General features: G+C 42.6%; 1 protein-coding gene across 1 annotated transcript in view; it reads left to right on the forward strand.

Moving 5' to 3' along the window:
• PDE11A (phosphodiesterase 11A) overlaps positions 1–17,961 on the forward strand; it is a 383,685-nt gene that overhangs the window by 225,638 nt on the left and 140,086 nt on the right. Inside the window, exons 7-10 of the mRNA XM_083154719.1 lie at positions 2,873–2,948; positions 3,073–3,140; positions 9,001–9,093; positions 14,298–14,348. Coding sequence (XP_083010845.1) covers positions 2,873–2,948; positions 3,073–3,140; positions 9,001–9,093; positions 14,298–14,348 — 288 coding nt within the window. The remainder of the gene's footprint in view (positions 1–2,872; positions 2,949–3,072; positions 3,141–9,000; positions 9,094–14,297; positions 14,349–17,961) is intronic.

Raw genomic sequence — 17,961 nt, forward strand, 5'->3', positions numbered from 1 at the left:
AAGGTGATACTGTGCATTTGTGGACTGCAATTTGGAAGCATTATCATGATGGCAAGTGGATAGGTGAGCTGGAGTAATACAATGTTTAACTTAAGCTTTTATTGGGGTTTCATTTTTAAGGCATCTTCTGGGCATGAATCCATAAAGAAGTATTATAAATGTAAAGATATACTGACCTTTATTTTAGCTGAATTCTAAAATATTCATCATGCCACAAACGAATAGTCAGGAGACAAACTTTGTTCTATAAACATGCCCCTAGAACATTGTTCATCTGTGATAAGTTGTCAGGGTGAATCATGTCACATCTCAGATGTGAATCCCAATGCTCGCAAGGCTGAAGCACACAACTTTTAAACTGAATGAAAGTGACTTCTTAGAATGTCCATTGATGTTTTTGTTTTTTATAGTTAACATTTGTTTTTATTAACCTAATTGTACAGCACAACGAGTATGCCGGTGATATATAAATAACAGCTAAATTGTATTATGAAACATTCTAGCTAATAACCTTTATGAAAGTTTAGTGTAGCTTTTTTGTGCATCAGCTTAATATGGAGTACATTTTACCACTAATATGTTACCACATGTGGAACTATACGACATAGGTTTATAGAAAACATCAAGATAGTTCTTTGATCAATCATTAACCTGCAATAAAGAATTGTGGTTTGTTCCAGTACAGGCCCAGAGTCTTGCTGTTCCAAACTTTAGAACATTATAAAGCTTTACAGGGTTTGTATAAAAAGTTATGAGACCTGTTTTTTTGTGACGCCACTGAACATCACACCGCACATGTTCCAGGCAGGTTCGATGGAGGGGGAAGTCAGCTTCAACCCTCACAGAGCATCAGTCACCGACGAGCTTCCATGCGGTTCGTATCGTGGTTTTAGTGGACCTAGGCTCGGTTTAGTGCTCAAAAATGCAACGTGCTACGCCATTAAATTCTGTGTGGGACGTGGAAAATCAGCTGTGGAGACATTGGCCATGATCCAGAGAGTGCATTTCCACCAACTGGAAGCTGCATCATGACAATGCACCAAGCCGCACCTGCTTTATAGTCAACGACTACCTTGCCCAGAACGGTATTGCAATGCTTCCCCAGTCCCCCTACAGTCCCGATCTGGCCCTAGCAGACTTTTTCCTGTTCCCCCGGGTGCAGGCAGCCCTAAAAGGACACCGACATGGGACCATAGCAGAGGTCAAAGCAGCTTCAACGCGCTGCTTGAAGGACGTTCCGGAAAAGGACTTCCAGGGCGCCTTCCAAGCGTGGGTAACTCGTTGGCAGAAGTGTGTCAATGCACAAGGGTCTTATTTCAAAGAATTGTAATTGTTTGTAGCGATATCTTCAATAAATATTTTTTCACAAGTTTGGTCTCATCACTTTTTATACAAAACCTGTACAGTATGTAGTGCCAACATGTGGTGGCTCCAGATGTGTGGTTCAAAATTCAAATAGAGGAGTCACACCAACTAAGGTGGCTCTTGGGCCAGGGACAGCTCCAGGGGCCCACCTATCCATTAACATTGGGGCTTAATCTGTATAGCAGCACAACATAGCGGCATACCAGGCCATAAGAGAGAAGAGTCTGCTTCTGCTCAGTCCTCTCTTTCACTGCCAGATGCAGCCGCAGCAGTAGTATATTACAGATCTGTACTACAGTATATAGGGCCTTATTCGAGTTCATTCTTTCTGACAAAATCCTTCTTAGATGGACAAAACCATGTGCACTGCAGGGGGGAAGATGTAACATGTGCAGATAGTTATAGATTTGTGTGAGTTATTTTGTTTGTTTCCGTGCAGGGTAAATACTGCCTGCTTTATTTTTACACTGCAATATAGATCTCACTTTAAAGTAAAACCCCACCCAAATCTAATTAGATCTGCACAAGTTACATCTGCCCCCCTGCAGTGCACATGGTTTTGTCCATCTAAGAAGGATTTTGTCCGAAAGATTGAACTCGAATAAGGCCCATAGTCTTGCCTGCAAAGTTTATTTTTATATTCAATTTCGATGCCACGGGGCCGTGCATCAGGATCGAAACGGCATCGAATGCGGCTGAAAACCCTTCGATGTCCAGTCAATTTCGATTCGATTTTTCTTAGCAAAATCCAAAAGAAAAATAAACCAAATCGAACCATGTGTAAGTGGCATTACAAAGTTATGTGTAATAACCAACAAGACTGAAATAACATAAAAAATATAGTTACAGATGGAGCCGGCCTTATCGTTGGCCGGCGCTCGCCAGATGCCTTTCACTGGCGAGCGCCCACGATAGAGACCGTGACGTCACACGTGCGACCCAGTATCACGGCGGCTGGGAAGCGTCTCCCTGCCCGTCTCCGTTTCAGGGAGACGCTGCCCAGTTCGGGGGGGGGGGGGTGTCAGGGCGGCGAGGGGGACTGGTGGCGACGGCGGGGGAGGCATCGGGGACCCCCGCCATCCACTGCAAAGATAAAGCCGGCTCCATCTGTAGATTGTCTAAATGCCTAAATAATGACTCATATGCATTTTACTACTTCCGAATACAATTGGCCTAAAATGACAACATAAGCCTAAAACATTTGGTAGTTTGTGGATGAAGAGAAAATCTCTATCTCATCCAAACCCCACCGTCACACAGCCAAGCTCACCACCTTCTGTCTAATTGAATACATTAATGTCTCTTCACGTTCCATGAACCAGACACTTGTAAAGTGAGATAAAAAGGATCCTATGAATCATTTCACAGGCAGAATAATGTGGAAATGCTCAAATAGACAGCATCTCATAAGGTCTTGGATGAGTTATGAAATGTGTATATATGAGGTGGACGTAATGATGATTACTGTGATGTGTGCTCAATTCTTCCTTTCCGTGTTGTGTCCTAGGCTGACCAGTTCTCCGGGTTCCATATCAGATCTGTTCTGTGTGTTCCCATATGGAATAGCAACCATCAGATCATTGGTAAGTCTACTAGGTAATGGGGAACTTTCCTCAAGTTATGTTAAACTGCTTATCTGTGTAGTTTGCTAATAAGTGATTATTGTTTAGTCATTATTGACAATGCATTTTATATATATATTGTTAGGTGTAGCACAAGTGTTGAACAGACTAGATGGAAAGCCTTTTGATGATGCAGATCAGAGACTGTTTGAGGTAAGAATGTGAAATACAATATTATCAAGCTCCGTTATACAGTACTTAATGATATGACATTGGAAACGGCTCGATTTTCCAATGCCAACAATATAAACCCCACACACATTTGGACATATCTATAATGGAAGTATGGTGCACTGGCGGAAGGAAGATGTATCCAACCTTGTAGAGGGATAAGTGAAGAGAGACAAAGTATCAACCAATCTGTTTTGAACTAGCATTTTGCAGGCTGTATTTGAAAAATGGCAGTTAGGGGCTTATTTGGTTGATACTATGGGAGGTATTAAATCCCGTATTCCTACTGTCGGGACAGTCAGAATCCTGGACGTGTTTTCGTTCCTTCTGGCAGGAACTTGACAGTCGGCATTTAATGTACCGACTGTTAAGTGTCGGAGAGTCCGCAAGTCGGCAAAAACGGACGCGGATTGTCAAAAACCGTCCGTGAATTCGATAATCCGTGGCTGTTTCCGACAAAATAGATCCGACTTGTTTTAAAGTCAGATTTGTTTTGTCGGAAATTGTCTTCAATGCTACCATAACGGTAACATTGAATAGGCAATGGACGTTATTTCCCCCTGTGGAAATAGCTCCTGGGATTGAATACCGCCCTTTATCTCTCTCCAGACTTTGATAACTTTAGACAGTTTGAAATACTGTTGATCTGATCTCATAGCTCCCCTACTCTGCACTATAACAGTACTAAAGATATCACAGTTCTTCTCTTGCATATAATGGGCATTCATTGGAATAATTGGCCAGAATACCTGTGAAACGGGAAAGCCGGTTATTCTTCCATATGCCTTATTTATTTATTTATTAACAGTTTCTGGTACTTGTGTATTATCAGGGCGCCCACGATTTCCATCGTAGGGCATTGTATCGTTCGTATCGCATCGCATGCGATCGGATCGCATGCAATGCAACGCGATCATACCCGATTTTTAATTGTACAGCCATCCTGATGGCTGATTTCTATGTAAATGCACCCCCCCCCCATTGTTAACGCCACCCCACTGTCAACGCCAACCCGAAGCGTGGCGAGCGGCGGCGGTACGTGTCCTCCGACCTTTTCATAACCCCACTACCCACGTCGGCGTGGAGTTGATTTTATATAGTGTGGCGAGCTCACGCGGATTACTTCACATGTATTCGACGTCCGCTCGCCATGCTTCGGGCTCGGTGGCTCGCTGCGCTCACCACACTATCTAAAATCAACTCCACGCCGATGTGGATAGTGGGTGTATGAAAAGGTTGGAGGACGCGTACCGCCTCCCCTCGCAGGCTCGCTGCGCTCGCTTCGGGTTGGCGTTGATAGTGGGGTGGCGTTAACAATGGGGGGGGGCATTTCACATAGTAATCACCCATCAGGGTGGGTGTACAATGAAAAATCAGGTCTGGGGGTGCATTTAACATAGGAATCAGCCATCAGGGTGCCTGTACAATGTTAAATCGGCTATGATCGCGTCGCATCGCATGCCATTACAATGGACTCTGTATTTTGGTTTCACCCCTTGGAAGGGTGACACCTGGGTGCACCCGCACCCACTTTGTGACACCACAGGAAAAAGGACCTCACCCAGTGGTTCCTAAACTGTGTGCCTACTAGAGGTATAGCATGAAGCCATGGCACCCGGAGCAAGCTCATGTCACTTCACTCCGCCACCTCACACACACCTGGGTAAATTTACTAAGATTGAATGGTTACAAATGAGTCAATCTTGGCTGAGAAATTACAATTTGGAAATTTACTAACATAGAGGAATGTGGGGTGCTTAGAAATACAATAAAAAATCTATTTAATAAAAATGCATATGAAAAAAACACAAATATACAATAAAAATATAATACTATTACAAGATTGAATAATTAATGAAAAGCAAAAAATTAAAATAAAAAATAAATCATGAAGGATATGTACTGACAAATATCAATTAAATGAACCTCCCGGGGGTTATAAGTTAGAATTGGGTATCCATCTGTTCAGGTGATAGCAGGAATGCTGGTATTGATGGAATAAAGGTTGTATGTGCATGGCCTAAATACTAAATTTAACTAAAGTGCAGCAGCGGTTATCCTTAAATGGAATGGCCTTCACAGCAATGTCCAGCATATACTAAAAAATCATACAATATCCAAATAGTAAACCACAAATGGGTAATAAGGTTACCTCCCTGTCTGAATAGTGATATCACCAATAACCAGCACTAGCAGCATCCTCAGTGATCCTCTACCATTCCCCACATGAAGTAGGGCTCGCACGGCCTGGCGGGGTGGGAAAAGTGCTGTAGTAGGGGCAATGTGCCCAATAGCCTCTCCTCTGTCCCAAACCAAACCTTGAGAAAACACGACAGCTTAGTAAATACGCTGCTTGTTCTCTCACAAAACATATTAGATCACATTCCTAGCCAGCCGAGTTTAAACTCGACTGGAACACAGCAGTTAGTACATTTTGCCCATTGTCCCCAACATCGTAAAAAAGCAGAATAAAACTGTTAGTGAAACATGATCATTTGATGAAATGTAATATTTTATAACAAATAAAAAAATAAACAAAAGAAAACATCACTGATGCTATTCTGCAAATGAAAAATAAATACCACAAGTCTTGTTAAATCTGCAATATCAAGGCCTGGCATACATAAATAAGTCTATTTTATACATTATAAATAAATGATTCCAATATAATGTATGCTTATACTTAAAATAATCAACACTATAAAAGCGGCACGTATATACAAGACAATCACCACCATAATACTTGTCCTTATAAACATTACACCACACAGCAGTGAGTGCTCCTGAGCTGGGACTCAGATCCCCTAAGTACAGATTGGTTTGGGTGGGTTTCCATGGGAACCAAAACGCTCATCACTGTCTGTGGGTTAAGGTCCTGGCACAGCAGTCTCTGACTGTTTTGGAGCCCAGAGCTTGTGCTCTACCAGAACCAACTTTGCTACACCCCTGGTGCCTGTGCACCCTGGGGTGCCATTAGGTGCTTGCAGGGGTGCCTTGGATTGGTGGTCCAGTACCAAATCAAATTATTTACTTTCAAGAGAGAGGCAAAGCCATTACCAGTGGCTGCCAATCATAAAAAATGTGTATAATCAGAAGCAAATCTATACAGCATCACATAACTGTTCCTAAGGACGACAGGTGGGCATAGTTAATTTTAGATTTTTCCCAAATAAATCAATTTTTTTTTTTGGGGGGGGGGGGGGGGGGAGGGTAGCCATGAAAAACATGCTGATGTTGTAGGGCGACGTGATTCAAGAAAGTTTTGGAACCGCTGACCTAACCTACACTGCTCAAAAAAAATAAAGGGAACACTAACATAACACATACTAGATCTGAATGAATTAAATATTCTTATTAAATACTTTGTTCTTTACATAGTTGAATGTGCTGACAACAAATCTCCTCCCAGACCTGGACTAAAGCATCAGGCCAACTCATGGACAGTCTGTGTTGCAACGTGGCGTTGGTAGATGGAGTGAGACATGATGTCCCAGATGTGCTCAGGGCTGGGAAATAGGCGGGCCAGTCCATAGCATCAATGCCTTCATCTTACAGGAACTGCTGACACACTCCAGCCACATGAGGTGTAGCATTGTCTTGCATTAGGAGGAACCCAGGGCCAACCGCACCAGCATATGGTCTCACAAGGGGTCTGAGGATCTTATCTTGGTACCTAATGGCAGTCAGGCTACCTCTGGCGAGCACTTTGTGTGGCCCCCCAAAGAAATGCCACCCCACACCATTACTGACCCACTGCCAAACCGGTCATGCTGGAGGAGGTTTCAGGCAGCAGAACGTTCTCCTTGGCATCTCCAGACTCTGTCACGTGCTCAGTGAGAACCTGCTTTTATCTGTGAAGAGCACAGGGCGCCAATGTGGCGAATTTTACAATCTTGGCAAATGCCAAACCTCCTGCATGGTGTTTGGGTGTAAGCACAACCCCCACTTGTGAATGTTGGGACCTCATACCACCCTCATGGAGTCTGTTTCTGACTGTATGAGCAGACACATGTATTTGTGGCCTGCTGGAGGTCATTTTGCAAGGCTCGGGCATTGCTCCTCCTGTTCCTCCTTGCACAAAGGCGGAGGTAGTGTTGCTGCTGCTGGGGTGTTGCCCTCCTATGGCCTCCTCCATGTCTCCTGATGTACTGGCCTGTCTCCTGGTAGCGCCTCCATGCTCTGGACACCTTCTAGCCACAGCTCGCATTGATGTGCCATCCTGGATGACCTGCACTACCTGAGCCACTTGTGTGGGTTGTAGACTCTGTCTCATGCTACCGCTAGAGTGAAAGCACCGCCAGCTTTTAAAAGTGACCAAAACATCAGCCAGAAAGCATAGGAGCTGAGAAGTGGTCTGTGGTCACCACCTGCAGAACAATTCCTTTATTGGGGGTGTCTTCTAATTGCCTATAATTTCCACCTGTTGTCTATTCCACGTGCACAACAGCATGTGAAATTGATTGTCAATCAGTGTTGCTTCCTAAGTGGACAGTTTTATTTCACAGAAGTGTGATTGACTTGGAGTTACATTGTGTTCTTTAAGTGTTCCCTTTATTTTTTTGAGCAGTGTATTTCAATGTGTTAAGTCGTGTACCATAAACAATTTAGATGTGTCCAGTAATCATTCTTTGTGTTGAGGTCTGAAAAGGGAAATATTGGGCCAAATGTAACAGGTTGTGAGAATCAGAAAGTGTGTTTTATTTTTATTTTTTTTAAAGCGGCAATCAATTATAATTTTGACGGGTCTTTCTTCACATTTTCTTACTTAATTGATTGCCGCTGTAAAAAAAGAAGGGAAAATTCTCCCAAATGTTCTACTTTCTGATTCTCATTTGCTCTATTTACTAAATCTCAGCACTAATTACAAATCATTGTCTATCTTAGCATTACAGATTGTGGCTGTGCCACGGTTTAACCACCTGGGTCTCCTTTGGCAAAACTGTGCATCTCTAACAAGGGGTTTGTCTGCTTCACTGGAGCCTAGGAATGGTCCCGGTGAAATGCTCATGCATGGCACACAGAATATTTTCCTGCCGGGGATAAAAAAAACCTTTTCTAACTTTGCAAGTCTACATTGTACTTAGGGGATATAGTTTTCACACCTTATTACATTTGGCCCCTAGTCTGTTCACTCTCATTTGCATACAGTGCCATCTTCAATTAAGCAACACATCCCAACAAGGATGTCATAGACAGGTTAGCAACTGTAAAAGTGAATATATGTAGATCAAAAGTCATAGCTGGTTTTATGGTCTTATTAAACCTTTAAGTGCGTAATACACTTTAAGGTAATGGTGCCTGAATTTAATATGTACTGGTTGAGTATCCCTTATCCGAAATGCTCGTGACCATGATCATTTTGGATAAGGGATTATGCTGGATTTCAGATAATTTAATTTTTTTTGGTACTTACTCACCTGGTCCCCTGGCGGTCCCCCAAAGTCCACAGTGTCCCCTGGCGTCCATGTCGACCATTGTATCCATCTTCAGTGGCATCCCCGGTCCCAAGGATGCATTGCACAAGTGGAATGTGCGTTGGTGACGTCACTGGCGCACCCGCGCAATGCATCCTTGGGACCAGAGATGCTGCTGAAGACGGATCTGATGGTCGCCATAGACACCCTGGAATGAGGTGAGTATGAAAAAAAGGTGCGGGGGGGGGGGGAGAAAACCCAAAATATTCTGAAAACCTATAGTGTTTGAAATATTTCGATTTTGGGGTATCCGGATAAGGGATACTCAACCTGTATTTGAATTAAATGCAATTTATCAGATTATGTTTTTCCGTTAATATTACCCACAATGATAATTGCACTTGTTTCTTTGTGTTTTAAATGTTTAGGCTTTTGTTATTTTTTGTGGCCTTGGGATTAACAACACGATAATGTACGATCAGGTGAAGAAATCATGGGCAAAGCAATCGGTGGCTCTTGATGTGAGTAATCTCTCATTTAACAAAAAGAAAAACGTATTTATGTATTTACGTATTTAGGATGTGTTGTTAAATATTGATAGTATTTTAACCATTACAATGAAGTTAGGGGTAGATGTATGAAGCAGTGATAAGGGAGGAGAAGTGATAAAGTGCCTGGTACTTTATCACCGGCCAATTAGCTCCTATCTGTCCATTTTTTAACCCAGCCTGTAACTTAACAGTCAGGAGCTGATTGGCCGGTGATAAAGTACCAGGCACTTTATCACTTCTCCTCCCTTATCACTGCTTCATACATCTACCCCACAGTTACTACATATGTACATATTGGGTTAATTATCGATGTCAGACTCACAAGATAGTGGCATTTGCAGAGAAGCAGAACAAGGCAGCTGCTAATAGGAAGACTTGGGAGGAGCATTGCTGTTTTCTGCTTAGTCCATCAGTACAGAAACTAGATTTTATTTTGTGGAGCGAGATTATTGACATGATTGTGGGCATAATTAATATATAGGGTCGGTCCGGTTGACCCGGATTGCTGAATCACATGTATACTGTGACATTGAAAGCCCAGCCACCGCGTCGCAGCACATAATTGGTATTTGCATTTGGACTACTGCAGAACATTAAATTCCCATTTTGTTTAAAAAAAAAAAAAAAAAGATTTTTATATTAAATCGGCTATGTATTTGTGTTTGTAGTTAGTTGCATTTCAAATGTATGACTTGTATTATTAACAAATGCAAATGAATTCTCTCTTATGTACATTACCTTTTTATATTACTATATTGTCTACAAATAGGGTAATGCCACTTTAGCAGTTATGTACAGTCAATGTACAGATTTATTTTGACAGACAAAATACTGTACATCTGGTACAAATGCTTCTGTTTTACAACTGGACATCCGGTTGGACATTTCAGTATGCATGCTCAGTAAGTATAAAATATATCAGTTTCAACACACCTACAGTACAAACTGTTCTGTCTTAAGGTCCATACACACTGGGCGACTATGCCCAGCGTGTATGGACAGCAATGATGACAATCATCGCTGCGGGGAAAGTCACTCAGTGCATACACACTGAGCGGCTTTCCCCCTGCCCGGCACCAACGGAGGGGGGGAGGACGGTGTTGCATAGCGGAGCGCTATGCAAAGCTGTCCTGAAAGCCGCTCATCTGCTGGTATAACCTGCAAATGAACGGCTTTCCTGGCGATGTTGCGGAAGTGCGATGCAACGCTCACCGCTCATCGCCGGACCATACACACTGGGCGGCTTTGAGCTAACAGCTGCTCAAACCTCTTGTTTTGAGCGACTTTCAGCTCAGTCGCCCAGTGTGTATGGGCCTTTAGATTTCCGGTCTCTTGTATACCTATCATGACATCATTTTCCCGTAGGTGGGAAAGTAGGGAGAGACCCTGTATAGCAGAACGGCTGTGAAGAGGTGTCGCACACAGTGCTAATAGTGTTTGGAGGGAAGGTGGCTAAAGGGTAACCTATGACATCACTAACCCTCCATTGCGACACAGCCAGGACTCCTGCCCTGATTCCTGAGTTTGAATGTTTGGAGATATATGTGTTATGTAAGGCTATAGAGGGTTATAGATACATTCTCGTGAATACTAAACATAACAATTCTTATCTCAGCTTAAAATATTTTGAAATATTATCAGCATTTATTTAATAATTAAGTAGTGTACACACGGTGCAATGTACTTTCTATTCAATCCTGATTGAATCGCACTGCGCCGTATAGTCTTGCCTGCACAGTCTGTTTTTCTATAGGATTTTGATGCCGTAGGGGAAAGCATCGGGATCGAAATCGAATGCGTTCGATTTTAATTCTAGTTCGATTCGATTTTGCCTATATAAGCAAAATGTAATAGAAACATAGTCTACATCGAACCGTGTGTACGCCGTACGCCATTCTAAATTATTCATACACCTTCAATATATATACTGTATATATATATCTATATATCTATATATATATATATCACCCTCTTTTCTACTAGAAAGGAATCTAGGACGCGAGGGCATGAGTATAGATTAGATGAAAAAAGATTTAATTCAGCTAGTAGAAAGAATTTCTTTACGGTCAGAACAGTCAAACTCTGGAACTCTCTTCCCAGAGAGGTGGTAACGGCTGGCTCATTAAATGCGTTCAAGGCAAAGTTGGACAAACATTTACTGGATAAAAACATCCATGGGTACAAATAAGAAATATAATCTGTCTGTAAAATATCAGAACCTACCAAATCAGCAATGGATATCTATACCAGGTTGAACTAGATGGACGCAAGTCTTTTTTCAGCCTTACCTACTATGTAACTATATAGATATATATATAGATATATATATGGATATAGGTATGTAATAGTGATCTCACATGAATATCTACAAAGCACAAGCGGTAATTTAATCCAACAGTTTCTCATTTTAATATGTTCTAATCATTTTATGTTGTGACTGATACCTGTCACAGTGACTTAGCATCATAGTTTCGTCCCATTGCAACTACCTCTCAATGAGACCTGGTAACTTCCTATGTATAGCCCTTCTGCGACGTTATACAGAACAGGAAGTCTAATCTAATAAAGCTGATTACTCTTTCAGCACCCAACCGATGCCATACAAATGCTTACATTCATTTGCCCCTGGCAACCACTGAAATGACACCATTCCCATTGCTTAACTGAATGTGCAGAACATAGGAAAGAAGCAATTATCCAGATTTTACAAAGTGACTTTAATACTTCATACAACGTGTTTTAATATGGTGACAGGTGATCATTATAAAAATGTTGTTCTTGAAATGTGATCTGATTCCCTGACTTAATCCTAATGGCCTGATTAGGGAAAACGAGCAAGCCTTTTTTCCCGTATGCAGCCTATCTAAATGACTATTAGTGGCTTTGTTAAAGGGAAGAAATGTTGGAAAGGACGATTCCTCGGGTTTGTTATCGCAACATGACTTCAGGCTTCAAGGAAAGACAGCAGTAGCTGCAGTTAAAGCAATGAGTTGGGTGGTGTTAGAGGCAGCACACGGAGATGCTAATGGCCATAACAATGCTAATTATGCACATGGTCACAGGCTTTTTAATTGAAAGCTATTGATTTGTTTTATGTACACAATATAACAGAACAAAGAGCCTTTGGTGTAATACTGTTTATCTTGCCAAATCGAGTGTTGTGTGCCTATAGGCCCCCAAACACTACACCGATTTGGGACGATTTGACCCTATCCCGAAATCGGCCCAAATCGGATGTGTTTGACATCCCCCTCGGGTCAGATGTGCAGTCCCGTGTGCATCAGAACTGAGTTGGAAGTCAGACCTGCTGCCCGTCCGACCTCCAACTTAGCCCCCCTCCCGGTGGTGGGAAAAGGGGTCACTTGTGATACATTTCATGTGAAAGGACCACATGCGATTTAACCCTGGCAGCTTAGGAAGGAGGGGGGTCAGATGGCCATACACTGCTGCGATACTTCAAAACATCTATCCATCCACTGATACATCCCATCCATCCACCCACCCACCCAATTAACCATACACCTATCCATCCACAGTAATGGCCAGAAAGCTCAGAAGACAATGGTGGTATCTTTTGGAAGATAGATAGATGGCGCAGGTCCATGCAATAAGGGAGGGACAGCAACCTACAGATAGCGACTTGGGGAAATAACATATAGAAATATATTTTCATTATGGTCATCCCCATAAAGTTATTATTAAGAAGGGATCATTGCCGGCGTATCATTGCCCTTCACCTGCAATTGAATTCCCCCACAGCTTCCTGTCAGCTGACCTGTTGGAAGCATTAGACATTTTTTTAGCCTAGCTCCAGCTCAGGAGAATAAAATTGCACTATATGTGGATAGCAGCTGCGTGTGCACAGAATGGTCCTTATACACGCGGCAATACCCAGGAATCTGCGTACTGCAGCGGACCTGTGCTGAATCAGGCCCCAAATCAGCGAATCAGAAACCGCTACATGAATTACATTTAAACTGATCACAGTTCTGTAAGATTATTTCATTTTAAAATAAATAAATTCTAAAATTCTGGTTTTTAAATTAGGTACTCTTTACCTAGAAGGGCGCCCTTCACAGGTATCCGCGTCCCCTCGCGGGCTTCACAGCTGTCCGCGTCCCCTCACGGGGCGCGCTGCGCTCGCCACGCTTCGGGCTCGGTGGCTCGCTGCGCTCGCCACACTTTCTGTTCTCAACGCCGACGTGGATAGTGGGGGTATGAAAAGGTCGTAGGACGCGTACTGCCGCCCCTCGCGGGCTCGCTGCACTTGCCACGCTTCGGGTTGATGTTGATCGTGGGGTGGCGTTAACAATTGTGGGGGCCATTTCACACTTCAGGGTGCCTATTTGGCCTCTGTGGGCCATTTAACATTGTTTCCTATGGAAAAATCGGGTCAATTGAGACATTGAACAGGAAAATCGGGTCAATTGGGAAATTTAACATTGTTCCCTATGGGAAATCGCGGGCATCGCGTCGGTCGCATCGCACCCGATTTTTTAGTGCATTCAATGCCCGCGATGGCCCCGATTTTTTTACTAATGATGCCCATGATCAAAATCGTGGGCGCCCTTCTAGGTAAAGAGTACCTTAAATTATTATTTCTTTAACAATCTTGGTCCAAAATATTTTATTAATGCAACTTTAAAAAGACAACCAAATGAAAAGCTTGAAGAATTATGATCTGGCCTTGGCTTAATAAATACCCACTGCAAAGGCATTTGTGGACAATTTCCGTTCTAGTTATTCGTGAGGTCACCAATGGTACTTTTCGAAGGCTGGGATCAGACATCAGTGTTCACTGAACCCTATTGTTACAAAGACTAAAATAATTAACCTATTCCCTAGATATAAATTTCAAGGCTTGATGTTCCTCATTTGCATGAGACCAGTTTCCTCTAGGTTTGCTGTATATTATTGTCTCAATCTGTTTGTCTCCCTGCAGCTTCATTTTATCATAAGCAGATTTTATGTGTATCCGTTGCAGTGTTACTTTGAGCTTGAATTTGATTAACGTGAAAGCACAAACTGCTCATCTGTGCGGTCCTGGTCACATTATACAGAATGTGATACTTGCTGTGTCTGACCTTGGTCACCTGAAATTCTGTGACTGCCGGGCTGGAAAGGTGCGATTGAAAGATGATAAACTGAAATGTCCTATATTCTTCTTTATTCAGGTTCTTTCCTATCATGCAACATGTTCTAAAGCTGAAGTTGATAAATTTAAGGTAAGGTCTTCATTTATTTTAATCACTGTTGTTAAGGCATTATACAGTATGTACACTGAATAAACCTGTATGTCTCATGGGTAAGTGGGCAAAATCTCGATAACTAGATATTCGTAGGCCCCATAGCAAAAGTTTGTAAGGGCCTCCTATTTAGAAACTGATGGTGATTAACAGTGGCGGCTTTTACCTATGGGCTGCAGGGCTGCAGCCCCCCACCCCAGGTAAAATCCGCTACTGTCTTTGCTACTGTCTGTGAGACTGCACTGGCTTCACTGTGACTGGCAGTGACTTCCTATTGGAAGTCCGACCTGCCAGTCACTCAAGGCAGTCCCATCGGGAGGTGTTCCCTCCCTCCGGGATGCCTCTCTCTGCGCAAATGCGCAGCAGACCCCAAAATGGGTTCTGCGCATACGCAGTATCGCGGACCATACTGCGCATGCGCCGGAACCCGGGAACCCAATCAAGCCTCCGAGGGCTGCTGCAAAGGCAGCCCCAGAAGACTTGGGCCAGCGCATGCGCAGTATGTATGAAGTTACTGCGCATGCGCTGGCCCCGTGCAGGTGGGGGTGACAGCAGCGGCGGAGGGGGGGGGGGGACACATTGCGGCAGCCCCCCTCCTCCAAAACAGTAAGAGCCACTTCTGGTGATTAATGTATGTAAAACATATTACTTAGACAGTAAAGATGGGCCCCCTTCACCTCTGGGCCCCATAGCAGCTGCACCCCTTGATTCCATCTGATTTTGTAATTTGGTTTCATTTTTGCATAAGGTATATCTCATGTGATTGATCAAGCCAAGATAACTTGCATGTGAGATATCTCATGGTATACACTTGTACCATATATATATATATATATATATATATATATATATATATATATCGGATGGGCTGGATTAGGGGGCTAGAGAGACTGGAAATGCAAGTAAAACTTACTGCGATATATTGCATGCCCAGAAAGCACTTCCTTTTCCACCCAATGTTATTCGTTTCGGATCAATCATTGGTACAGTACGAGCAGTCTAGGTACTCCTATCCAACACTCATGGGACCTCGGATCGGATAGAAAACACATATGATTTGACACTTTCCAAACGATATATTGGCCCGAAAGGCCGGAATCACTTGAAATTGTGAAAAAAACGTTGTAGTGTATGGGGATGGGGAAGGTTAGGCTGTGGGAGGGGCGGATAAGGGAGATGGATTGGGTTGAAATACTGAGATCTTTTGGGACCCTGCTGATGGTATTCTTCTGACTGTCGGGATCTGGACTGTTGGGATTTCATACCCAACCTGTCTTATGTATGTCGTTATAAATATTGTTGCAAAGCAGGAAGTATTTCAACAGCGTTGAAGGTAGTGGCACTCAGCCCTCCGGTTATTACAGCCAATACCGTACTTCATGAGCCAAGTGCTGATTTGATATGTCGGGCCTCCTGGTCGGCCAGTTGTGAAAATAAATAGAAACATCCTAATGCAAGGCTAGCGCATGTGCGAAGATGTTGGCGGAGGGACGGGTAATCACCACATAGTGCTATCCATAGACAGTGATATAGTATATTTAGAGGGACAAACGTCAGAAAAGCTCTGCTTTCATCACTTAGTAAGTGCCAATCGCAGCGTTATTTACCAAGGCCAAAGGCACCATTGGAGAACTCTCTGAATTAGTAATAGCAATAGGAAACAAAGCGGTTCTAACCGCTCACTAGAAGAAGGTAATCCCAGCCAAATTGCAGCTATATGCTAAATTAGCTGTGATTTGGCTCGGATTACCTTCTTCTAGTGAGCGGTTAGAACCAAAGGTATTGAGGTGCTTCCTCAATAGTGGGGTCTTCCTCATTGTGGATCTTTCTACAGTGTTGTTTAGATGATATGGAAAACCTCATAAGATACGAGCCGGCACAGCCCAAATACTTCCAGGATCACAGGGGAATTCAATTAAGAGTGAATCCATTTGCACGGCCAAAATATGCACTTAATAACAACAGGATCTGGCAGGATCGTGCAAACCGGCTGCTTGAAGAGTGCGAGAAGGGGTATCATTGCCGGCGTATCATTGCCCTTCACCTGCAATTAAATTTGACCCCACAGTTTCCTGTCAGCTGAGCTGTTGCAAGACATTTTTTTAGCACGGCTCCAACTCAGGGGAATAAAATTGCACTTTATTTTGATACCAGCTGCAAAAACACTATGTTCGTTCCTGGACACTAAATGTTTATTTTAAATAACTATTTTTATTTTTATTAACTGCCAGTAGAAAGATATGGCGCCCATTTCTCTTACACCATTTGCTCCATTAACCATCTAATTGGTACCAATCCCGTGGGAGAGATCTGTCCCCAATAAGATGTCCTCCCCTGTACACATGACTCCAGTACAGTAACCGATCGGTATCTAAAACCATGGCACACTTTCACATTTTGTAGCACACGGTAACAACAAAGGGGCTTTTGCACTATTTGTGAATGATGTCCATAGACTGGAAGGGTTCTACATCTCCACCTCCTGGACAGATGTGTTACTGCAGCCTTGTAACTAATATATTACTAGTCTTTCACTGTACTGACAAAGGTCAATAAATGATTAGTTGCTATGGTAGTGATTTCCCTCTATTATTTACAACCTATTGTTACCTCATCCACATAATCTAATGCCTGTAATATCCAGCGTTTAACTCAATCTTGTCATTTTACAACAGAAATAAGCCACAAAAAGGAACATTTTATAAATCCACGTGAGATGTTTCCGATCATTCATGTAAAGGTCCAGCTACAGCAGACCCGATATACTGAACAACACTTGATTAAAATATGTCCGATAAAATTAATTGATTTTAATTTCAATCAAACATGTTTCAAATATACATTATGTTAAATACTCAAGAAAAAAAAACATATTGAATTAAAATCCTTTCAGTTCTTCATAGTTAGAGGCTAAAAGATTCTTAAAATGGGTTTAGTTAATTAAATTAAGATCATTTTGCTAAGGAAAACGTGATAACACAGTGATTGAAAGTTCTAGGAGAAGGGTAAGAGATGAGACATAGGAATGGACAGGACTGGTAGAGAAAACAGTGAAAGATAAAAATGAGAATAAAAAATAAATAAGAAAATAATGTAAAAAATAAAAATAAAATGCCCTTTTGGACACCTTTGGTGTGGAGCGCACCAGTGTTCTAGAGTCCTGGGGTTTGGTTTGAGACTTTCCCTACCTTGGGTCTCTGAAGTTGTTTGCACGCGGTCAGTGTCTCTGCATTGGTCCACGGTGGTCTTCGATGACGTCACCCGTCATCGTCGTGCTTGCCGAGTCTCCGTCAGCGATGTCTGAATCAGGGGGGTATTTTTCTTCCTGGGGGTCACACTTCACCCAACGCATTTCACATCAACAGATGCTTTGTCAAGGATTAGTTCATTAGGTCGATGCGAAAGGTCAACATGAAAAAACAGTCGACACATGACATGGTCAACATGTTTTTTTAAAAGCTTTTGGGACATCATTTTTTGGGGATATTCAGACTTGATCGCTGATATGTGAATCACAATACGCATGGGCAATTCCAAACGGCAACAAAATTCAACGTTTTTTTTTATTGCAAGCCAGCCTCTGTTTAAAAGA

The sequence above is a fragment of the Crinia signifera genome, chromosome 7 (assembly GCF_055691185.1).
Source record: "Crinia signifera chromosome 7, ASM5569118v1, whole genome shotgun sequence".
Taxonomy (NCBI): Eukaryota; Metazoa; Chordata; class Amphibia; order Anura; family Myobatrachidae; genus Crinia; species Crinia signifera.